Source organism: Bison bison, unplaced genomic scaffold (genome assembly GCF_000754665.1).
Source record: "Bison bison bison isolate TAMUID 2011002044 unplaced genomic scaffold, Bison_UMD1.0 scf7180017864461, whole genome shotgun sequence".
Classification (NCBI taxonomy): Eukaryota; Metazoa; Chordata; class Mammalia; order Artiodactyla; family Bovidae; genus Bison; species Bison bison.
In genome coordinates, this window is record NW_011495023.1 from 18,911,122 (window position 1) to 18,927,098 (window position 15,977).

Genomic DNA, 15,977 nt, shown 5'->3' on the forward strand with positions numbered 1-15,977 from the left:
TGAGAAGGGTTTTTAAATGAAAATATATGTACATATTTTGCATTCTGTGCTGCATTTTTCATATTTTGAATGTTTTTTTTTTCCTACTTGAATCTTGCTTTTCTTCTTATGAAAATGTTATGATCCTTCTTAGAGCCTAAGATTGCATAGAGATTTTGATAAAAAGCCCCTCTTTATGAAGAATACCAGGTAGGGTCCAAGCTCTGCTCCTTTCTCTAGCTGGAAGCGACCAATGGGAATTTATAATCCTGGTCAGAGAACAGTCAGGATCTGTGGGACCAGCATAGTTGTCAAGCTATTATAAGTCATTTTATGATTAACCTATTTTATATGTAACAGACTGTGTAGGTAAACATAATAAAAGTTTCACATCATTTGCTCTTTTAGGGGCATTCTCGTTCTTTTTACCCCAGCTCTAAACAGCAAGCTACTGTGGGTTTTTGGAAACCCTGTAGATTTCACCACCTCATTCAGAAGTTCTTTTTTCTGTTTTTTTTTTCTTTTTTTCTTTTTTTCTTTTTACGGTGTCAACGCTTGATCCAGTCCTTTTTACAAGTGGTCCTTTGTCTGCATGCAAAAGACCATTTTGCAGATGAAGTGCTGGGGTTTGCCCTCATTGCAATAAATCAGAAAGGGATCTGGCTGATACGATTTCTTGAGTTGTACTCAGCCGAGAGCTGGGTCTGAAAGCAGGGCTACTAAGAGCCTCAAAAGAAGAGCAGTGATTGATAGTCTGTTTTCTTTCTTGCTGACTTGAGCTTAATCGCTGGAAAGTAGCAAGATAGCTTCTCAGTTGTCACAGGTGGAGCACACCCTGTTCTCACTAACTGTTCTTCATGTCAATGTGATCTCCCGTGCAGCTGGCGGAGGAGCTTCAGAACAAGCCATTAAACAGTGAGATCAGAGAGCTGTTGAAGCTACTGTCAAAACCCAATGTGAAGGTGAGGACGTGTGACACCCGTAATAAATATCTCCAAAAAGGGCCACTTTCTGGGAGTTGAGATGAATTTTGTTTCAACCATCAATTTTCAAGTAAATGTGTTTTCAAATAGTGCACAGTATTTTAGTCACTTTAATCCTGTTAAGGAAGAAGAGTTGAGTTTTTGATGATGATGTTGTGACAATCTATAAAATACTTAAATTGGGAGGCTCATGATTTAAGTTGGAAAACAGAATGGAGCTTCAAGGTCATTTTTCTTTTAAATGAAGTTTAGAGTACAGGATACAGAACCTATTAAGTGATTTTGTGTAGGTTTGTTTTACTTGGCTAGTTAATGGTGTGCCAGTGTGTTTGACAACAATATCTATTTCTCTATGGGACCTTGTCAGCATTTCTCTTCCTCCTCCAGTTTCCTCTCCATTTCCTGCCCCCTCCTCTATCAATTTGTGTTTTAATGCACCCTGCTATTTTATAGAGCAATGCAGTTTTCCAGTAAAATATTGGTAGATCCATCTTGATTCTCCCCACCATTTTTTGTACAAGTTTATCACTTAGTTTTCCTCCAGCTGTGATTGGTCAACATAACCTATACATTTTGGATTTGATAACTAATCTACTTGTGTGTGAAATATTGTTCAGGAGTCAGAATAACATATAGATAGGTAATTATGTCATTAAAGTGATCAGGTATCTCATATTTCTGTTAAGCATTTATAGACTGTTGAATGAAAATGTCCACCTAAATGCAAAAAGTGATGATTTCTACCTTTTTTGAAAAATCTCCTTTGCAGTGGTACTATATATAGTCTTAAGCTGATATTCAGAAAAAGAAAGTATTAAATAAAACATAAAGTGAGAACATGTATGGCCTATGATTTCTCAACCATATAAGCAAATATAAAGCATATGAATGTATATCTGAAAAAAGGGTAAATGAACTATGATTAGTGATGTGAGATGAATTGGCTGGTGCAGAGAAGGTTTGTCGCATTTAGTTCTAGAAGAAGAAAGATCCTATTACTGTAAAATGGTTGCCTGATATTGAAGAAAGAGTACACAGAAAGTGAAGAGCTTAGGGGAGATTCATGAATGCTCTGGAAAGTTCTTCACTGGGCCCTTCCATGTTCTGCACGTGGAAAGCTGACAATCAGAACATAGGGAGAGTAACATTGAGGTGCTTGGTAAGCTCCTTTTTGAGAGTATTATCTTGGTTTGAATTTTAGAAACTAAAGAGGAATGTTTCTGACCCCCAGCAAACAAAATGTGTTTTTCGTATTCCATTCAAGAGTGTTTGAAATGGAAAAGCTAGTAATTAGGAGGGTATACTGGATGGAAACTGGTGTTTGGCTGGAGAGAGCAGTGTTGGATCTCAGTTGGTTATGAGGTAATAGAAGATGTGTGTGTATCAGTGTCTGCCCCAGGTTCCTAGATAGTTTCCTGAGTGATGAGAGCACTGGGAGCGTCTGTTGTACGTACATATGTCTCTGACCCAGTCCTTGGCCCAGGTCCCCTGGAAACCTTGTAACTTTCCAAGTGATAAGGGCAATAGGAGCATCTCTTGTTCTAATGCGGTAACTCTGGGTAGGCTCCTATCTGGAGGTTGGTCACCAGCAAGACCACACCAGGATTAGAAGCTTAGAATTTTCAGCCTTACTCTCTCACCAATTATGTTTTAGAAATTAAAGGTTTTATAAAGTTGATGGTTATTTGGGGGGAACAAAGCTTTCATCTTCATATGAGTTTTAAGTAATGATCCCACTCCCCAGTTTGACTTCATGTTACAAACATGGAAGCATCATAATAGATGAATTGATTATGCCTACATGAGAAAGTCCCACAAAGTCCCCAAAGTATAATGTCTAGAGAACTTTCAGGCTCAGGACACATCCATGTACCAGGAAGGGGATGCACCCAATGCCATGGGGCAGAAACTCCTACCCTCCCCTGTGTAACTCTTCATCTGGCAGTTCATCTATGTCTTTTTATCATAGCCTTTAATAAACTGGTAAATGTAAGTGCTTCCCTGAATCCTGTGACCTGCTGGAGCAAGTTGTTCAAACCCATGGAGGGGGTTATTGGAACCTCTGATCTACAGTGGGTTGACCAGAAGCACAGGTGGCAACCTGCAGTGGTGACCTGGTGCTCTCTCCTGGAAGATGAACTCAGAACTGCGTTGAATTGCAGGACACTCGGTTGGCCTCATAGAAAACGCGAGGTGTTGAGAAAACCCCCCACACATTTGGTAATGAGAGTTTTGTTTTGTGTGAGCAGAAAGGGAGGCACACAGGAGGAAAGGAAACAAACTCCAGAAGGAAGAGAAATGTGGGTTTTCTTCCCTTTACGATGGCATCATGCAACACCATTGGATGAAGCTTTATAATTGAGTGCTTAAACTTTGTTATGGCAAAAATACCTCAGATGAATGATTTTGTCTATTTTCACATTTATATAACAGAGTGGCTAAGGAATGGGTGAGAAGTCAGCATGAAAGGTGTGTATTCACCTTTCATGTAGGAAAATGATATGTAGAAAACGGGTAATGTTGCAGACTCATGACAGTACAGTTGACAGTGACAATTTCTAGTTCACTAGTCTTGAGGAGAAAATATTTTTCTTTGCAGTTTGCCCTAATGTTTAACATTACTTTCCTCGAAATCATTTCTACTAACCACCGTCACGCTAAATCTCTCTTTTGAAGGTAATTACTTTAAGAGGTATAGTTTCCAAATAAGTTTTAAGCTATTTCAAAACATAATCAGATACTTTTTGTCTTGGGAACAAGTGAAAATATTTGCTTTTTTTCATTTTTCTGAGAGCAAAGCAAGGCGCAGTAGAATATAACATATATACATGAACAGTGAGTGCAAGTTGCTCAGTTGGGTCCGACTGTTTGCCATCCCAGGGACTGTAGCCCACCAGGCTTCTCTGTCCATGGAGTTCTTTAGGTAAGAAGACAGGAGTAGGTTGCCATTTCCTTCTCTAATTAGGGGAGATAGGGGAACTAATTATTTACTTTTTGAAGATTGCTCTTCCAGTTAAAATATTTAATTCACAATATTGAAAGGAGACCTGAAGTGTACCTCCAAAGTAATAATGATTTTTTAAAAACACGCATATATGTATACAACCAAGTATACAGCCCATGATAAAATGATAATGTGATTTCTATAGATCTGCCAACTCAGTTTTGAAAAGCGTTAAAACTTTCTTCAGTAATTTGTAAATGTCAGCACAGTTGGATCTTTGTCCATTTATTCTTACATAAATTCAGCGCCTATTCTGTGCAGTCCCCATAGATACACCTTGAGGAAGATACATGAGCACATATGAAGAATAGTGAAGGCGATAGGAGAAATAGTGGGTAAAAAGAGGGAACACCCAGAAATAGTGTGGAGCACATAGGAATGGAGACAGGGTTGAAGAATACTTTGCAGACAGAGGATGTAGTCCATATAAGGTGACAGCCGGAGATTGAGTCTGAGGTGACCAGAAGAGGCAGGCATCAGTCAGGAGTGGGAGGCGAAGAAAGAAGGGTTTCAGTACAGTGACTAGTATGTGAAGTCCCACAAAGAAAATAATTTGTCAAGTTCGAGGATGTAAAGCAGACTTCGAACTGTGGCTGATCAATAGCTTGTAAAAAAGGAAAGGGCAGGAGCTGGATAGTAGTGCCTGTGAGTCAGGGCTGGACATCCTGGTTTGCCCAGGACAGTCTTGTTTTTGCCAGACTGGTTCCCGTGTTATTAACAACCTCCCTTTTAATTTTACTTGTTTCCTTATTTAGATGATATATTCTATGGACTTTCTAATTATGGGCTTATTCAAAAGTTTGAATTTCATTCTAGGAGCAGTGGAAAGTCATCAGAGGGGTTTGAATAAGTGACGCCATCAGTCTTGAGTGTAATATGCACAGCAGTTCTCTGGGGTGGAGGGGTGGTGGCAGGATGAGAGGAATGGGTCCCGAATGGAGGAAGGCAAGGTGGGAGCCTGTAGAAATGATTAGGGTGATATGTGATTGTGGTCCTTACAAAGAATGTGAAGGATGGAGGCAAGGGAGTGGGAGATAGGTGGAATTGGATGTAGCTTCAATACGAGGTGTTGGGACAGCTGCTTAATTATTTGGGAAAAATAAGAAAGAGGCCTACTAAAATGAAATCCAAATATATTAAAGATGGAAGTGTAACAATTGAACCATAATCATGGGATAGAAAAAGAGCATTTGCAGCTTCAGGGACATTTGGACACACACAAACACATGAAAAGTTTTTAAAAAATTCATACATAAGGTTGGAAGGAATAACATCTTTATAAATGATTTATGATATTGCCTTTAATAAGATATGCTAGTTTATTTGTTGTTCAGTTGCTAAGTCGTGTCCAACTCTTTGCGACCCCATGGACTGCAGCATGCCAGGCTCCTCTGTCCTCCATTGGCTCCCAGAGTTTGCTCAGATTGGTGTCCATTGATTTGGTGATGTTATGTAACCATCTCATCCTCTGCTGCTCCCTTCTCCTTTTGCCTTCAGTCTCTCCCAGCATTAAAGTGTTTTTCTAATGAGTTGGCGCTTTGCGTCAGGAGGCCAAAGTACTGGAGCTTCAGCAACAGTCTTTCCAATAGTTTACTACTTTGGCTTTAGTTTCACCTTTAACATAGTGACTTGATAAAACTTTAAGAAATAAACAGAAAGCAATTTTGGGTAATACATAATTGTGTTTTGAATTTAAATTAGAAAATAGAAGTCTCTATCCGTTGCTTTCCTAGTGAAGACCATTCATATGCTTAATGACTTTTTATTTCTTCTGTAAATCATGTATTCATATACTTTTAGTGATAGTTCATCTTGACTGCATTACCTTTCATTCTTTTTTGTATATAAAAATATTGCATATACATTTCCCACCATTGTAAATAGGGTAATAGTATGAACTACTTCCTGTATTGGATTACACTTAGTCTTTGAATTAATCAGTTGCCATATACAAAAAACTAATAATTGTTATTCAATAGTGTCTACAAAATCCAGCCTTATTGTCCAAATCTTAAAGTCCAGGAAAAGTAAAGTATAAAGGACGCCACATGGTGAGAAAATGTCTGTCACAAAAGGCCATATAGATGTAACACACTCTAAAGCATGCTGCAGTGGGGGAGGGCAAGGACCCAGGTAGGGGCACTGAAGGAGGGAGCCTGATTTCTACAGAGACTTTGTTTCCAGAGAAAGCAGAATCATCAGTAAATAAAAGCACTTCCTAGGCATCACGTTGCCACGTTAAAGGCAAATCAGCCTCTTTGAGTTGTCATTCAGTGGCTCTTTTTTGATAAAAGTGAGGTGACATCATCTCTAGAACATGGTTTTATAATTTAGGAAGTCAGGGAAAATTTGGTAGATTTTTAAAAAGGCAATAAAATAAAAAGATTTGTTGTAATTTTTAGCTTTCCAAAACATTCACTTACCAGAAATTACTCATTGCCTGGGCATGCAGAATGGATGAGACTTCATTAAAGCATACTGAAGGGAAAAGTTAAGCTTCCTTCTGGAGGAATAAATCAAGGTTACTCATCCTTATGAGTTAGACACTTAATTCTAAGGACCTGACAGATACTTAGAACATAGAATTGACTCCAGGGGGTCCAAGGCAGCAAGAGCTCAGGAGCCTGATGAGTTACAAAGCCCAGTGTTCCATTTCCTGCAGATTCTTCTAAGCAACAGGTAAACCCATCAGTTGTGATTGGTGGCTATGGCATATGGAAACACAATTTCATTTAGGTATTGCCTTTTGAAAGGAAAATCTGTATAGTGAAGAATAAATTGGTTAAAACAGAAGAGTGGAAAACAAAGTTACTTTTACTTGTCCAAAATAAAAATGTTGGTAACCAAAACTACTTATGCAGCAAAGCTGTTAAAAATTATGAACTTGGTATCTGTAAATCTTGAAAGTTTTTTATTTTTGGAATCCAGATATGAAAATACAGCACTAAGGAGGAAAAATACATAGCTGGTGTTTTATCATTGCCTTTGAACCATCATGAAAGTGTTAGTTGCTCATCATGTCTGACTCTTTGTGACCCATGGACTGTAGCCCGGCAGGCTCCTCTGTCCATGGAATTCTCCAGACAAGAATACTGGAATGGGTAGCCATTCCCTTCTCCAGGGGATTTTCCCGACACAAGGATTGAGCCTGGGTCTCCTGCATTGCCAGCAGATTCTTTACTGTCTGAGCCATCACAGAAGCCCCAGCCATCATATCCACTTTAAAATATGTTCATTCGCATTCACTATTATTTTTACTATGTGCAAGATAGTCACCATAGATACACAGATAGTGAACAATTCTAGTGCTCTTATTAGATCTGTGTTCCCATCTGAGATTATTCCTCCTGTCTGAAAGATTTCTTATAACATTTTTGGTAATGCAAGTCTGCTGGTGATGAATTCCTTCAGCTTCTGTGTATCTTTAAGAAGTTCACAATATTCCTTGCTTTGAAAAGGTGTTTTTGCTAGGTATAGAATTTTAGGTTGACAGTAGTTTTCTTTGAGTATTTTTAAAGATGTTGCTCCATTGTCCTGTGGCTCACACTGTTTCTGGTGGGAAGTGAGGAGACATTTTTATCTTTCTTCTTTTGTATGTAATGTGCTTTTTTTCTTTGATTTTAAGATTTCCTTTTTTACTAGTTTTATGCAATTTGATGTTATTTCTTTTCTGTTTATTGTGCTTTGAAACATTTGGGCTTTTTTATTTCCATCAAATTTGGAGTATTTTCTGTCATATTTCTTCAAACTTTTTAAAGAACCTCTCCTGTCTTTGGAGATGCCAATTAGGTGCATGTAATAGACCACTGAAGTCCCACAGCTCAATAATCCTGTGCTCATAATTTTTCATTATATTTTCTTTATGTTTCATTTTACATAGTTTTTTGCTTTGCCTACAAGTGTTCATCTCATTCAGTGTACATTTTTTCATTCATTCACTGTACCTTTTAATCTATAGAAGCTTGATTTGAATATTTTTTGTATATCCCAAGTCTCATGTTCAGCCCTTCTAGCTTTTTGAACATTTAGAGTGCAATTATAACTGTTAATTTTCTTTTCTGTGATCTGTCTGTAATTAGAAGATTTCTGTATAATTTTAACATCTGTGTAATTTTTCAGGGTTTAATTAATAGCTTTATATTTTTCATCATTGTGTAGTTTCTGCTTTCTTTACATGCCTGGTAATTTTTGACTGACAGTCATTGTGAGTTTTACTTCCTTTGATGCTGGATATTTTTGTATATTTATAGATAATATTCTTGAGTTCGCATCATGTAGTTAAGTAACCTGGAAACATTTTGATCCTTCAGAGGCTTGCTTTTAAGCTGTGTTAGGTAAGATCTTAGCAGTGTGTAATCTCAGGCTAATTATTTCCCACTATGAAGACAGTACCCTTCTACTAATTCTCCTCAATGCCCAGCGAATTGTGAGAATTTTCCTTTTAACTTGTGGGAACCGGAGCTATCCCTGCCCTGTGCAAGCTTCAGGGATCGTTTCTTCTCATGCAGGGTTTCTCAGCCTCGGAACGGTTTAAGTTTGAGGACTAGTTAATTATCTGGGGCGGGGTGGGGATTGTTCAGCGTGGTATCGGTTGCCTGGGAGCATCTCTGGCCTCTGAGCACTAGATGGCAGGGTGTGCGTGTGCGCTCAGTTGTGTCTGACTCCGCGACCCGGTGGACTGTAGCCCACCAGACTCCTCTGTCCATGGGATTTTCCAAGCAAGAATACTGAAGTGGGTTGCGGTTTCTTCCTCCAAGGGATCTTCCTGACCCAGGGATAAAACCTACATCTCTTGCATCTACTGCATTGGCAGGCAGATTCTTTACCACTGAGCCACCTGGGAAGCCAGATGGCAGTGGCATCCTTTGAATCATGACAAACCAAAGATGTCCCCAGACAGCCCTCTGTTCCCGACCACTCTTCTAGTCCTTTCTGGGAGCTGTCCATACACAAGCCTTGGCTAAGGACTCAAGAAACTCTGTGTCTGTGTCGCTCACTCTCCTCTCATCCCTTCGCTGAGAACTTTAACCCCTTGACCTCCTTAGATTCCCAGCTCTCTTGTCTCCACTAAGGAAGACTGCTGCATTCCACCTGGGTTCCTTCTCTTCCAACACAGCCGAGAACCTTGCTCTAGACAGTAAGCTGGGCAGTCTTAGGGCCCACAGTTATTTCCTGTCTCTCAGTGGTCACTGTCCTTCTCTTATTTCATGTCCAGTGTCTTAAAAAACCATTGCTTCATTATCTTTTTCTGAAAATTTTCTCTAATAGGTACCTGGTAACTTCAGCTTCGTTTCCATCCTCATTCTTGAACAGTACTTTTGCTAGATACACAATTCTGAGCTGACTATTATTTTTTAATGTGTTTTTATCTTCTAGTTATATTGCTGCTGATCACTCAGTTCTCATTTTTTTTTTTTCCTTTCTCATGATCTGTGTTTTTCTCTCTGATATTTTTAAGAACTACTTTCTGTTTCTGGCATTCTGTGTTTTCACTATGATGTATGTAAGCATGGGTTAATTTTTATTTTTCCTGCTTCCTGAATCTTCAGATTGTGTTTCTCATCAACTGTCAGAAATCTGCAGCTATTATCTCTTCAGATATTTTATCATCTTGATGCTGTTCATTCTATCCCTTTGAAAATTTTGTTGGGTACCACAAACCGTAAAGGAAAAAGTATTATTGGGCTCATTAATTTGGATCCTTTTTTTAAAATCAAAAAACACTAATAAGAAAGTGAAAGGACAAGTTACCAAACGGGAGAATGAGAGAATGTATTTATGGCACAAAGCCTTGGATCCAGCATATTATAAAGGACTCTTACAAAGAGTCAGATATGACTGAGCGCCTGATCTGATCTGATGTGATCTTACAAATCAAGAAGCGAAAGATAGATGGAATGGAAAAATGTGCAAGGATCTTGAACAGGCATTTCATAAAAGATGTTATGAGAAAGATGAACTTTACCATTAGAAGATACCACTGTATACTCAGAATGGTCAGATTTAAACTAATACTGTAAACTGTTGGATCCTGAGACACAGCTAGAACTCACATAGCTGCTGGTGGGAGTGTAGCTGGAGCAACCTGTTTGTCTCATCTGCCTGTGTTGAATGACCCAGACATTATACCCTTAAATACACTTAACCCAAATTAGCTTGTCTATGCATCAACAGATATGTGCATAATAGAATTGCTTTAACAGCCAAAAGTGAAAACAACCTCAGTGTCCCTCAGAGGCATAATGGGTAAAGAAACTGTGAAATATATACATGTTGGAGTGCTGCACAATGAAAACAGAATGGCTACCAGTAACAGCATGGATGAATCTCACTTATTAGCAGGAAAAAGAAACATCTGCTTATGATTCCATTTATGCAGTATTTAAGTAGAGGTCATGGTGACTAGGAAGGAGCATACTAAAGGGGCCCCTGGAGTTCTGTTAATGTTGTGTTTCTTGCTTGGGTGATATTTACAGGGACATAGACATTTTTGAAGATTCACATTACAGTACGTACGCTTATGAATTATTATAGTCAATAAGAAAGCTTATAGTCAATAAAGAAACCATTTCTTTGCCTTCTTAAGAGCTTCTGTTTCAGCAGATAGCAAATATATACATAATAACATAAATGTGGTTAAAAGTTATGAGCATGTATTAAAGCAAAGAAGATGGTGCTATGAGATCAAGTAACCTGGGGGTCTGCTTTTACATCAGATGTTTTAGTCACTCCTCTAGAGAAAGAGGCCAGTTGTGTAAGCTGAGTGAGGAGGACAGTGGAGGTAAGATAAGGTTGGAGACAAATACAAGACTAGAACGTGCTTCAGAGTTTGAGTTTGCTTTTCATCCCATGCTCTTCATTCATGGACTGTATAGTCCATGGGGTCACAAAGAGTCAGACACGACTGAGCGACTTTCATTCATTCATTCTTCATCCCCAAACCGGTGTAGATTTACAGGAGTTATTAGTAGACCAGTTACATGATTTACTCTTTTAAGTTTCAAAACAATCACTCTGGCTACACTGTGAGTCATGGATTTGAAAATGAGCCAAAGGTGAATGCAGCTGGACCAGTTGGGGCTCCAGGTAAAAATGCCCCAGGTAAAAAATGATGGCATCAATGATCTAGACCAAGGATATGCCAGCTTTTTATGTAAAAACCGTGTGTGGCTTCTATTCAGTTTCACCATTGTAACATGACAGCCAACATAAACAGACCATACATCAATGAATGAGTGTGGCTGTGTTCCAGCAAAGCTTCATTTACAACATAGGTGGCATAGTCGGCCAACTTCTGCCCTGGACTAGAGAGAAGATAACAAGTGTTAGCATACGTATTAGAAGCAGATTTAACAGGATGTGGGCTGGATGTTGGGAGTGTAGCTGAGAGGAGCGGTTTCAAGGATTTCTAAGCTTCTGGCTGGAAGAACGGATGTATCATACTGATTGGGTGATTGGGGAACAAATCAGGTAAAAGTCTAGACCCAGTCACCCCACATATACTGATGTGTCACGTTTTTCTCACCTTTGGTCTCTAGTGACAACGCACTTGTTTTGAGAACTTTTACTACCATAACAGTCATGACTAGAAATACTTTTTTTTAAAAAATACACATTAGTCGTCTATTACACCAAACATTAAAAAGTGAGAATACCACAGAAGAATGAAGACTCATCAGTTGTATTATCAGTACTTTCGTGTTTTCTGCTAATAGAAGGAAAGGAAAAAAAAAATACATGCGTGGTTTCCCCAGTCTCCTGCTGGCCCATTGATCATGTATTTATAGCCTCATTTTCTCCCTCCCTTCAAAAGTAACTCCCCCCACCCCCCGACACACACCCCCTCCCCAGCTGCCACCTTTCTAGGATGAACCAGAGAATACACAGCTTAGAAGGTGCTGTATGCTGATTCTTGGTGTCCGTTAGTGACCATGGAGGGCTGCCTCTGCTGTTCTGCACCCCCCTTGCCCAATTTGTAAGGGATTTCTTTCCAAGTAGTTGCATTATTATCTTTGCTGTGCCACAATTAGAACATCGATTTCATTTTCCTCATAGTTGGGTGTGTTTGGGGTTTTATATTAAACACTTTTCACCTTTGACTTTGATAGGCTTTGCTCTCTGTGCATGACACTGTGGCTCAGAAGAATTATGATCCTGTGTTGCCTCCTATGCCTGATGACATTGACAATGAGGAAGACTCGGTGAAAATCATCCGCCTGGTCAAAAATAGAGAACCACTGGTGAGTTTTGGTCCATCTTTTATGCTCAGCTATGAGTGGATACCATGATAAAGACCAGTGTGATGGGTGCATATCATTTATTCCCCTCTTTAAAATATGCTTCCTCTGTGTCTTCAAACTCAAAAATAAACAGAGCATTCACATCTAAAGGAGATGATGGATAAAAATTAAAACAGAGCCAAAGAAAATGGCATTCTTTTGATTATAAATAGCAATCATTTTTAAAATGTTACTGGTTGGCATTTATAAAAGATGACGTGACATGCACCAACTGCAGCTGATTAGAGATTAAAAAGTGCAACTGAAAATAATTGCTTATGGCTTTTCTAGAAAGCAGATTGATTTTAAAGTGATGAGAAATTAACCAGGAATCTGATAGTTCAAAATGTAGATGTAGCTATTTGTTTTAGCACCGGGATTTAGGCAGCTCTGTGTCATGTCCAGGGCCTGTGGTAGTGGGACAGTGCCTCCCACACACCCCCAGTGGTGTCGAGTCCTATCTTCAGAGCCTTACAAGGCAAAAGGAACTTTTTGTAATTAAAGATCTTGATGTGGGGACCGTCTTGGATTATCAGGTGGGACCAAGGTAATCATAATGGTTCTTATTAAAGTGAAAGAGGGAGACAGAAGGGTTAGAGTTACAAAAAGAGATGTGATGATGAAGCAAGGGCTGGAGTGATGAGACCAGGAGCCAAGGGGTGCTTTTGTACAGTGTCACATGGAATGTGCCCTTGTTTTATTGGGTTTTGATTTTATTTTCGTGCCAAGTACATTGCACTAAGAATACTTCAAGGAAGTGTGCTCATAAGGGTTTGGAAAGCAATATGGAAATAGAAAATATTCAGGAATGTAGGGATCAAAAGAAGATTGAGTTAAGTGCTATTAATAGTATCCTGTAGAAAGTGAGACACCATTTCTCAGGTCCATGTTTTCCCTCCAAGGATCAGGAGAATCAGCAGATAGCTAGCATTTCTATTCCAGGGTCCTATCTATATTGATGCATAAATATATTTCAGGGCCTTTAACAAGTCCTTTAAGTGTCGAGTACTTTCTGTTCTCTGCACATTCTGGAAGTGGTCCCTCCAGCTGTGACTTTAAAAACCACTTGTGTGCCGGTGACTCCCAGGTCACATTTCTCTTTCTTCTAATCTTTTAAGTTTGTATGTCCATCATTCTGCCCAGTATCTCCATTTGGATGTCTGGTAGACATCTCAGTCTTCACGTGTCCAAAAGTCAGCCGATCTTTGTCCCCGAATCTGTTCCACCCTGTGGTTCCCCAGTGGACAGTCTCATCTTTCCAGTTACTCAGCCAAAAGCCATAGCATCTGATGTCCCACAGATACTGTGTCTCAAGGGACCCAGCTGCAAGTGTTCCCACAGCCTTAGATGCCCTGAAATCTATTCACCACTCGATGTAGGCACCTGATAGGCACATTCAGAGAGGGAAGAACTGATAATCTGCATCTGCAAAAGTAGTATATTTACAACCTTATGAATACAGGGTTATAGAAGGATTCAGAAGATTATTAGTTTTGAATGATAAGGTTAGAAACAGCAAGTCTGTTCAGTTTGCCTTAGATAAGTTCTGATTTTGCTACATACTAGTTGTCTGATCTTAGACAAGTCATAACCATTTGTCATGCAATTTCTCATCTATAAAAGATAGATAAATAGTCTTAAACTCTGGGAGATGGAGGACAAAGAAGCCTGGCATGCTGCAGCCTATGGGGTCGCAGAGTCGTACACGACTTAGCAACTGAACAACAATAAACAATTTTCGATTACTAGACCTTTCTGATCATTAGGCATACTTTAGTCAGTTGGAGACACATTCTTAAAGTAAAAGTTGATCTAACTACACTAATTAGTTGTAGTAAGAATATTACATTTCTAGTCATCTTGGCTACAAGCTACCTGCAGAAAATACCAGGAATTGGACAGTCTAAGGTTTATAACCATGGAGAGGCACTCATTCAAGTCTTCAGCCTTGAGGGCATGTGTAGGTGATTAAAATGCCACAAAATCATCCTAGCATGGATTATTTAATTTTTTGTTGTTATTAGGTATGTATTTGATAGCTATCACATATAAAATAAAATATCATATATAAAATGCATATGAAAACAAAACTAGGAATCCTTTTGTAATATCTATTTTGTAATGCTATAAATAAATGTGTTCACTGTCAAACTTCTTTTTGGGGGGTGAACTTTGCTCCCACCTAATGTGCGTCTCTCTAGCTGTGTAACGTGACATAGATGGTTTGTCTAAACCACTGCCAGTTTCTTGGAAGAAAGTCATGAAGAGGCATTCAAAGTAACCATTTCTGCTTGCTATGCTGACAAAAAGTGTTCAGTTGATTTGCTTCTAAACACCCATAAATGAAGAATTTCTGGATTCTTTTTGAAATTATTTCCTAATCTCCTGCCAGAATGTTAGCTCCATTTGTGCTAAGTATAATCCTAGTACATAAAAACTAGGAGTATCAGATCTTTTTTTTTTTCTTTCCATTTTGTTTATTATCATCACTGAGTTTGTTTACTGTAATACTGTAGTAGAAGGGTTGCTGAACTAAAGGTCAGGTGGTCTGGGTTTTAGTTTTCTAGTTTATTTTCTATTCGCTTCACCTTCTCTATGTATATGACCTTATAGGGCTTGGGATAAAGATAAAGTGAAATGAGGAAATACTGTCAAAAAACAAATAGTATTCAAATGTAAGGTTCATAATGGAAAGAAGATACTTGTATACTCCATAGTATTGAAGGGAATAAAGATTCAAAAATTTTTGGACTGTGCTGAAAACCTTAGATGATATATGCTGTAGAAGACTGTGTGTTTAGTGATGAGTATTTGTGAGGTGCCTGACATGATATCTGTTCCTTCTGCCTCCTTTTAATTTTTTTGTAGCTGTTTTTACATTTTCCAGATAAGGTCCTTATTTCTGCCCTCTTTCTTACCACCCGGTATGTGCATTTACCCACAAATTTTATTTTATTTTTTCTTTAAAGGGAGCCACTATTAAAAAGGATGAGCAGACTGGGGCCATCGTGGTGGCCAGGATCATGAGAGGGGGCGCTGCAGACAGAAGCGGTGAGAGTGTACACGTGTTTGGCGGGTGTGGACGAGTCATGTGGGCTTTGTGTGTCACATTTCCGGTATATAACTGAAAGGATAGCAGGATTTAGACAGTACAACAAAACAGTAATAAGGTATTTTTCTCTATGTTCAAATGTGGTTATTGTTCAATTGCTAAGTCGTGTCTTGATTATTTGAGACCGCGTGGACTATAGCACCCAGGCTTCCCTGTCCATCACCAACTCCTGGAGCTTGTTCAAACTGATGTCCATTGAGTCAGTGATGCCATCCAGCTATCTCATCCTCTGTTGCCCCCTTCTCCTCTTGCCTTCAATCTTTCCCAGCGCCAGGGTCTCTTCCAGTGAGTCATCTCTTCGCATCAGGTGGCCAAAGTATTGGAACTTCAGCTTCAGCATCGGTCCTTCTAATGAATATTCAGGGTTGATTTCCTTTAGGATTAACTAGCTTGACCTCCTTGTTGTCCAGGGGACTCTCAAGAGTCTTCTCCAGCGTCATAGTTCAAATGAACCTATTTAAATAAATGATAAATCTCATTTTGCTTTATGGTCTTCGCTTATATGGGCTTCCAAGGTTATAAGACTCATTTCAATGTTTCTGATTTCAAAAGTACTACTGAAGCATGCAGCCTTTAAAAATACTGTTTTGAAGATGAAAGTAATGTGCATTTTTAGAAAA

At 39.0% G+C, this 15,977-nt stretch overlaps 1 protein-coding gene and 1 long non-coding RNA gene across 3 annotated transcripts in view; one reads left to right on the forward strand and one right to left on the reverse strand.

The window, feature by feature from the left end:
- MPP7 (membrane protein, palmitoylated 7 (MAGUK p55 subfamily member 7)) overlaps nt 1-15,977 on the forward strand; it is a 225,280-nt gene that overhangs the window by 144,031 nt on the left and 65,272 nt on the right. Inside the window, exons 5-7 of the mRNA XM_010860036.1 lie at nt 861-941; nt 12,075-12,206; nt 15,215-15,296. Coding sequence (XP_010858338.1) covers nt 861-941; nt 12,075-12,206; nt 15,215-15,296 — 295 coding nt within the window. The remainder of the gene's footprint in view (nt 1-860; nt 942-12,074; nt 12,207-15,214; nt 15,297-15,977) is intronic.
- LOC105003072 overlaps nt 1-15,977 on the reverse strand; it is a 178,834-nt gene that overhangs the window by 37,308 nt on the left and 125,549 nt on the right. The gene's annotated exons all lie outside the window — the stretch shown is intronic.